General features: G+C 42.5%; 1 protein-coding gene across 1 annotated transcript in view; it reads right to left on the minus strand.

Moving 5' to 3' along the window:
* Positions 1–1,856: 1,856 nt before the first annotated feature.
* The window catches only part of ACSL5 (acyl-CoA synthetase long-chain family member 5), a 52,937-nt gene continuing 45,593 nt past the window's right edge, over positions 1,857–9,200 (minus strand). The window contains 7 exon segments of the mRNA XM_011927870.1: positions 1,857–3,020; positions 3,380–3,451; positions 3,876–3,977; positions 4,752–4,895; positions 7,485–7,601; positions 7,892–7,980; positions 8,258–8,330. Of these exon segments, the coding sequence (XP_011783260.1) occupies positions 2,880–3,020; positions 3,380–3,451; positions 3,876–3,977; positions 4,752–4,895; positions 7,485–7,601; positions 7,892–7,980; positions 8,258–8,330 (738 nt within the window). The 3' untranslated portion in view covers positions 1,857–2,879.

Raw genomic sequence — 9,200 nt, forward strand, 5'->3', positions numbered from 1 at the left:
TCAGTTTTTACTTAAGGCATTTTTCTTTTTGCCAACTAAAAAGGTTCATCTTAGTTCCTTATGGAAAAACTGCTCTGCTGCCCTGTGGACAATTGGCATCTTAAAACATGTCTTAAGACATGACACACTTGCTTCAACATATTAACCCTATTAATGGGATATTGCGGTCATAGTGATGGCAGTGGATGGCAGCGGTGGCCTGAAGGGGGTGAGGGGGAGCCGTGATAGGAGCCAAGCATAGCTACAGCTGCCCAGTCATGGCTGCAGACCCGGGCATCCCTGTGCTCTAGGGGGCCCAAGGGAACCCCCCCAACCATCACCACCACCAACCACCTGGCCTCTCCCTGCTCTTGACACTTGCTCTGGAGTAAAGGTGAAGCCAAGCCCGGGTGCTGTCGGGACCTGGCCAGGTGTTCGTGAGCTCTGAGTGGTGTTGACACACCGGCGCCCTGCTGCCTAGGTCCCCTCCGGGCTTTGGGCTGCCAGCCATAGAGGGTTCCAGCTGGTAAAGCAACACCCCAACATAGTGATGTCAAACTACTCATGTACCCTTGAGTAAAAAACTGAAGCTTGTGTGAGTGGTAGGATCCTAGCTGTTGGGCTTGAATGCTTAAGTTGGCCTTGTCTAAACATAAGAGTAGAATCACAGAAGGAAAGAGAAAGCCTATTTCTCTGGACATCAGAAGCCTTTCCAAGGCAGGGAATGTGAAGCTTTGGGGGCCAGGCTTGTAATAGTTAAGGATAAGGGAAGAGCACTTGGGAATTCGGCAGTGAACAGACAAATAAAATATGTGTAAGATGGAGTCATGTTATTGTGAAGCAAGAAGGTAGGACAGTCTTGAGTTGGCATTTGAAGCAGATGAGGGGACAAGTCATGTGCTTTGGGATATTTGCATTTTAGAGACAGCAGTAAGAACAAAAACAGGCTGGACCTGTGTCTGGCATGTTTGATACACAGGAAGGTAACCGGTGAGGTTCAGCTGGAATGAGTGAGGGGAGAAAAGGAAAGGAAGTGAAGGCAAGAAGGTTAAAGTGATAACGGGAGCTAGACTTAAAAGTTAATTCCTGCCTACCCTTTTGTTTCAGATACTCTAAGAATAGACATTTCTTTGGCTTTTCTGGGCTCAAAGTCTAGAAAGCCCATCCAAGAACATTCTCTTTAACTCCAGTTGGAGGCCAGAGAAGAATACTATTAATATTCAAGATTAATTAGAGTACAACAAAGATGGTAAAAGAGAATGGATATGACTTGGGCTCAGTTGGAGTTTTGGTTCAGCTGGTGTTTGTTTTATTCTTTACAGCTATTGGATAAGGGTTGGTCTTCAGAACTTTTCTTCTGTAGTTAACCTGTTTGCAGACTAGAATCATCTGGGGATCTCTTTAACAATCCCAGTGCCCAGGCTGTATCCAGCCATTTAAGCCAGAATCCCTGGAGTGGCACCCAGGCATTAGTGTCTTTTTTTTTTTTTGACAGAGTCTCACACTTTTGCCCAGGCTGGAGTGCAGTAGTGCAATCTCCGCTCACAGCAAGCTCTGCCTCCCGGGTTCACGCCATTCTCCTGCCTCAGCCTCCTGAGTAGCTGGGACTACAGGCGCCCGCCACCTAGCCCAACTAATTTTTTGGTATTTTTAGTAGAGATGGGATTTCACCGTGTTAGCCAGGATGGTCTTGATCCCCTGACCTCATGATCCACCCGTCTCAGCCTCCCAAAGTGCTGGGCATTAGTGTCTTTAAACTTCCCAGATAATTCTATTGTGTAGCCAAGTTTAAGAACAGATACTGTACTTGATTTTTAAGGGCTCCTTGTTGAAGACTGATTTTCATCATGGTCCATGAGGCAAAAAACACCACAACATAAGTATCTGCAATAGTTTATTTTAAAGACTACATTTACAAGTAGAAGCAACGTGTGTTATCTGTGGATAAGGCAGAGCAGGAACTCCAATCCGAGGGTGGGGGAGATTAGTTGGTTCCTTCACAGAAAATAAGCCTGTTGTGTGGGCATCTTGCTTGCCTGTAGGTCTTTGTTCCCAGTTCAGGAGGTTTTTATTCAGTGCTTGCTTCATTTACTGGAAAAGTTCACTGTGCCCACGTGTCAGCGCCTTCCCCACAGCTTCCAGCTCAGCAGCAAACTGTAGGGGACAGATTTACTCCCCAGTTGCTACTATAAATAATGCTTTAAAAACAGCATTCCTTTTGAACAATATGTCGTAGGCCCAATTTTTAATACTGCCAAGTCAGAGATCTAACTAGAGAGTTTAGGAAATGTTTGGTATGATTAAACTTTCCCCTTCAGTACACAATTTAATTTACACAGAAGAGCATCGGAGAAATTTGTCTCATAGATATGATTGACATGACTGATAGGCTCAAACTACAATTTTAATGGTTTGTGGAGTGGCTAGAAAACACGAATTACAAGCAGTTTTTCAGAATTTAAAAATATCTTAGTTTGAACAGAAGATGTAAATAAGCATTGAGACTGTTGGCAAGTTATGTTTATCACAAAGCAACAAGGAAGAAGGCACAGAGGGTCCCTTTGACCCTTGAACTTATGGTCACTTAGAGTATTAAGGTTGGAAATCATGAGGAAGGACACAGAACATAAACTGAGATCTTGAAGACAGGCATGTTGATAAAAGTAGCCCTAAAGCCTTAATATTAGCAACACTGAAGATGGGAAAGACGGGATTGATTTATTTGGGGACTAAGTTTACACATTATATGTCTCTCAATATAAAACAAAAGCTATGGCTTTAGAGTTAAGTAGGCAAAAAAAAAAAAAAGGAGGAAAGACAAAACAAATGTAAGAATAGTTTTTAATCCGTGTTCTCACAAGCAGTGCAGAGTGGGCAGGCAGGTACTTAAGTACCTTATCCTAATCCTGGATGTGCTCATACAGACTGTCAATTTGGGTCCGAAAGTATTTGGAAAGCTCTCCCCGCTTGGCTTTCAATGTTGGTGTCAAGAGCCCATTTTCAATGGAAAATGGCTCTGGATGAAGAAAAACGGCTTTGACCTGGAAGATGAACACACACACATCCATGCTCATTAGTGATTTGGACTTCTCTGCAGAGCCCGCCAAGTGCTCTGTGAAGAAAGTGAGGTTGATGCAGGGAAAGGGTAAAGGTAATAGTAACACATCCCCATTCCCATAAATATAATTTGAGAAAGAAATGAGTAGGGAGAAGGGAGAATGGATAATAAACAGCAAAAAAAGAAGGACAAGTAACTACGAAAGGTCATTTTATAGTTAATGGCACAAAATCTAAAATCAATTCCTTAGAAATTATATATATAAACCTCATGAGATAGAAACTTGAAACAAAACTTTCTAATATGATGAGAGGCCAGTATAACATCAGTGGTAGTACACACCTGTTCAAAGGTTTTAAGGCCACTTTCTTTCCCAATTTTCTGCAAGTCTTCTAAAATGGCTTTCCTTACAACCTAAGGATACAAAACATTGCTTAAAGCATGGCTGTTTCAAAAAGAGCCTGAAGAGCTAAGCATGAACCAACTCCGAGTGCCTGACAAAGCCGTGCAGTATGAAAGCAGGAATATAAAACTGGGCACATCATATGCCCAATATTGAAAGAAAAACTGAGAAGAAAAGGTACATCTAAATGTTAACAGTTTTCCCTGAATAGCATTTTTACTCTTCTTTCCCAATCTTTTCCCACAATGAACATATTACTGTAAATAGAAAAGAGAGTTTTATTTTTTAAACTCTCCATCCTATCCCTGAGTCTCATAAAACTATTCAGCCTGTTTGGGCTGCAGCCACTTGTGACAGATGCAGGAACTGGTGAGGCATCCTCTCCTCCACGATGGACCCACGGGGGTGCATAAAGCTCTCCTAGGCAAGACTTACTTGGTTTCGGCACAGTTCCTCAAAGGAGCCCTTTACCCCAAGCTTGGCTGCAAATGAGGGAAGTACATCTGGGTCAGGAACCACCACTCCTACTAAGGATGACTATGGAAAGGAAATAAAAGGTGCAAGGGCATGAGAGAAGCCATGTAGGGATTTCGCCAGTAGTTAAATAAAGCAGAATTACATCATTGTAAGAGTTATTTCCTCAAAACCCTAAATCCAGTACTAATGTTCTTTTCTCATCATATATTTTCAACACACATGGAACTGTAATCCCATTTTCCCACTCAATATCTCATTACAAAGATGTTCTATTCAAATCTGATCCTTCAACATTAAGCTTAAAGCATCTCTGACTTGTCCATGTCAACTCTCCCTTAACCCCCCAAAAGCTACGTTTAAGCGCAGTGTGTATAAAACAGTTTGTTGTTTTGGGATAAGGAGTTCCTTAAAGCTATATTTAAGCACAGTATGTATAAAACAACAGTTTGTTGATCAAACTTTTGTTTGTTGTTCTATACATATTGCAACAGTTCGTTGTTTTATACATACTGTACTTAAACATGGCCTTAAGGAACTCCTTAAGGAATGGGAACTAAGTACAATGTGGAGCTCATTTTTTACTGAATCATTACCTTTTAGTATAGCCATTCTAAACAATTCTACTGACTTATGTACAACGTCCATCATAGTTTCAAAATTTTTTTAATTGAAATTGCCTTATTTGAGGTTTGGAATGTAACTTCTTTTTTTTTTTTTTTTAATTTTATAAGCTTGGATCTTCTCATTCTGAACCCAACTATACACATTTCCTGTAGCTACAAGAACCAGCATGGTTTGTGACTGAAATGGGCTATTGTTAAAATGATATATTACCCGTAAGCTCTCCCCATGTACAAAAATTTGTAACACTGGTCTACTCCTGTTGTAGATATTTTCTATCTTCTCTGGCGCAATGTATTCTCCTTGGGCAAGCTTGAAAATGTTCTTTTTACGGTCGATGATCTTCAGAGTTCCATTCTACATGAGACAGATACAAGTATCAGTATTTTTGAGCCACAGAGATGGTATCAGTGGGGAGAGTGGTAAAGTCACAGTCATCTTTCTTCTCTAAAGCTGATTTCTCCCAGAGACTTTTGAACTGTCTTTCATTTCTCTTTCTTGGCTCTGGGGAAAGGGAAGGGAAGCATCGTGCAGCAAGAACCTGTCTTGACTGTATATCTATGTGGAGAGTCAATGTGCAGCCTCAGAGAGTCTCCTGGATCTGCTGGGATTATGCAAATTGATGCTTCATCCAAGGAAGAAATTGCGCAGCTCTTAATTTCCAATTAGTTCATTTTCAGAACTCTCAGTGATAGAGGTGTTGTCTTTTGTTTAGACTTTTGATTTGATATGAATAGTTCTCCCACCGCTTGACTCCCTGTTATGTTTTCTTCCTTGTTAGATCCGGGAGTAAGCTCAAAAAGCTCCACTGTGCTAATCAAGCAAGTCAATTACTGGGCTTGTTAGGACAGCAACAGGGCTGAGAGGACTCCGACCAGCCACCAAAGGTCATTTGCAGCTTCATTTCTCTGAACTAATTGGTCTGAGGAGCTTAGGTCTTTAGGGATTTGAATTGTAGAATTGGGATAAATGGCAAATACAATCCACATGCTAACACCCTAAGTAGGGCGACTAACTAAACCCACTCTGGAACTATCACAAGGCAGACTCGATAAATCAGCCATCAATTCAGCATAACGTTCATTATCTGAAAGTGATTAATAAGGTGCCGCCTTCTATAACCCTGGTGTGGGGACATATCTATTGCTTACATCCTAGGCTTATTAGAGTGTTATTTAATCCTGTTACTACACAGAAACAAATATGTTAGCAAACTACCAAACCCAAATCAATAAAATGCATTGTTAGGACCAGTGTTCTTAAAAGTGACACTGTCAAGCATTCCTTACATCTCACTTAAATCTTAAATATTGATTGAGCAAGAAGGGAGTTTTAAATTCTAGTTACATTCCCACTTCCCCAGCACATAGTTAAGACAAAACTTTTGAGAGAGGAGATCTTTTGGAAAATCCCATCACTGCCCTTGCAATAATTTCCTTTCTTCTTATGAAAACAGCAACTACTGCTAATTATCATCAAGCTATGCTAAAAATATGCCTCTGTATCTTCCACAGAAAGGGGCTGTCAAGGTCAGTGAGAGACAAACACTAGCCTCCGCAAACACTTGATTTAGAAATCCTTCTTCCTTGTTTTGATATGCCTGTGAATTAATAGGGAGGATACTTATCCCAAGACACTCATAAGAGGCAAAAGTTGTGGACCAACAGTGTTATCAAAGCAAAATTTTTTGGGTTTTTGTTTTGTTTTGGTAGACACAGGGTCTTGCTATGTTGCTCAGGCTGGTCTCAAACTCCTGGCCTCAAACAATCCTCCCGCCTCAGTCTCCTAAAGTGTTAGGATGATAGGCGTGAGCCGCCACACTTGGCCTCAAATGACAACTTCTGCCTCAAGAAAAGTTAAGGGGCGGGGGGGGAAAGGACAGAATAGTACATCTCCCTACTCCTTTCCTAGAGAAGTCACCTAATTTTTCCTTGGCTGGTAGCAAATCTATTCCATTGCAGGGGACCCATGCCAACTCTTATGTCCAGGTCTACCTGATGTATTAAAGAATCCCACCTTCAGTTTGGGTCTAAAAACAGTGCTAGGATCACTGACTTACTGCTTGCTGGTGGTATATTTGATAAGGAATAAGGCAGGAAGAAAACACTTCAACTGGTCTACATCTTGGTGTCTTCTATAACAGTGTGATCAAAATACCAAAAGTACTCTCTGGCGGTACTTTTGGTGTGGTAGCTTATACCAGTAATCCCAGAACTTTGGGAGGTCAAGGCAGGAGGATTGCTTGAGGCCAGGAATTTGAGTCCATCCTGGTCAACTCAGAGAGACCACATCTCTATAAAAAATTTTTTTAAGAAAGAAAGACTTTCTAGCTTTGGCAGCTCCTATTCACACATTAAATTACTTTCTCAGAATTTCATATTGTTGGTCCATGGAAGAGCTGCAACTAGAACACAAATCTCCTGACTTCCAGCCTATATTCTTTTTTTTTTTTTTAACTTTTAAGTTACAAGTTAACCTAGATTCTTTCAATTGTATGTTCTTTTTTTTATTTTTTGTTTTATTCTATTTTATTTTTTGAGACAGAGTCTCTGTCACCCAGGCTGGAGTGCAGTGGCACAATCTTGGCTCACTGCAACCTCTGTCTTCTGGGTTCAAGGGATTCTCCTGCCTCAGCCTCCCAAGTAGGTGAGATTACAAATGCCTGTTACCAGGCCTACCTAATTTTTGTATTTTTAGTAGTGACGGGGTTTCGCCATGTTGGCCAGGCTGGTCTTGAACTCCTGACCTCAGGTGATCCACCACCTCAGTCTGTATGTTCTTCCCTGGATAGTATGAGAAGCCATAAGCCAGGTAGGGTACAAACCTAATCCCTTCCAGCTGCCTCAGCTGATTAACCTACTTGCATTTCTGCCCCTCTTGCTATAAGCAAATTGTTCTTCCCAGTCCATTAGCACAGACTTCCAGGAGTTCTGACGATATACCCACTGGGAGCCAGCGACCAATGTCTCCTGTGTGAAGCCAGCCATCACTGTCCAGGGCTTCCTGTGTCTTCTCAGGGTCCTTCAGGTATCCTTTGAACACGTTTGTACCCTTGATGCAGATCTGCACAGCAGACATACAAGGTGGTGACAATAGCAAAGGCTGCTCCTCCCAGCGTGGGCAGTTTATGAAACATCTGCTCCCCCTTAAATCATTTGATGGCTTCCACTACACTGTGAAGAGCACCAGATCTTAGTCTCCACTACAGGGGATAGGAAAGTGAAGTTCAGAGTGCTTAATTCTTTGCTAAAGTTCTCAAAGGGGCCAAATCCAAGTTTGCTTACAATTATTTGTTCCTTCTGATAGAAACTGCCCCACCATTATTGTCTGACCACAGGGCATGACCTACCCACCTCTCCTTCATTATTCACTGAAAAGTAGTTCATGTCAGCCACATCTTCCAGCTTCACGTAATTGCAAGTCAGGGGTGCCCCAACGTGACCTAGAACACACCACGCTGAATCAGCTGAGAAACTCTTGCATGGTGATAATTCCAGGCATATTTCTGAGATATTTATGACTTGACTCTAGAAGAGTAAGACTGAAAATCACGCACCAGTGCAGACTAGCCAAGGTAGGCAGGCCTGGGCCCAATACTTGAATTTTGCATTTGCCACATTAGTCCAGAGAACTGAGGTTATCTAAACTCCAAAGTCCTAGTACAGTTAGAGCCTTTCTTCCAACCATGGCACCTCCTGCCCAGCAGATGGAGGACTTACCTGATGTCCAGTCCCCAGGTGATGTAAATGTACAGCCAGCTGTGCATTCTGTTTGACCATAAGCTTCAAACACCTGGGAAACCAAAGAAGAGCTTGTAGATTTACTCAAGATAAAGTGTGAGCTGGCCATGTGTTATGGCCAAGACATGAGGAAAGCAAGGTCTCTAAGTGTTCGAGACCACTTAGTGTCTTAAAACCTTGAACTTGGAGGGGGCGGTGGCTCATGCCTGTAATCCCAGCACTTTGGGAGGCTGAAGCTGGAGGATCACCTAAGGTCAGGAGTTCGAGACCAGCCTGGCCAACATGGTGAAACCCCATATTTACAAAAACAAAAAAAAAATTAGCTGGGCACGATGGCAGGTGCCTGTAATCCCAGCTACTTGAGAGGCTGAGTCAGGAGAATCACTTGAACCTGGGAGGAGGAGGTTGCAGTGAGCTGAGATCATGCCATTGCACTCCAGCCTGGGTGACAGAGCGAGACTCCATCTCAAAACAAAACAAAACAAACAAAAACCTTGAACTCATACCCAAGCTGCAAAGCATTTACTACCAAGCCTTTTGGACATTCAGAAACCAAAAGGGTCCGGAAATAGACCAAAGTATAGATCTTTACATGAAAAAGCAGCATTTTGGCCAGGCGTGGTGGCTCATACCTATAATCCCAGCACTTTGGGAGGCCGAGGCAGGAGGATCACCTGAGGTCATGAGTTCTAGGCCAGCCTGACCAGCATAGTGAAACCCCATCTCTAGTAAAAATACAAAAATTAGCCAGGCCTGGTGGCATGCGCCTGTGATCCCAGCTACTCAGGAGGCTGAGGCAGGAGAATCACTTGAACCCAGAAGGCAGAGGTTGCAGTGAGCTGAGATTGTGCCATTGCACTCCAGCCTAGCTGACACAGCAAGCAAGACGAAAGAAAGAAAGAAAGAAAGAAAGAAAGAAAGA

This window comes from Colobus angolensis, unplaced genomic scaffold, assembly GCF_000951035.1.
Source record: "Colobus angolensis palliatus isolate OR3802 unplaced genomic scaffold, Cang.pa_1.0 Scaffold75, whole genome shotgun sequence".
Taxonomy (NCBI): domain Eukaryota; kingdom Metazoa; phylum Chordata; class Mammalia; order Primates; family Cercopithecidae; genus Colobus; species Colobus angolensis.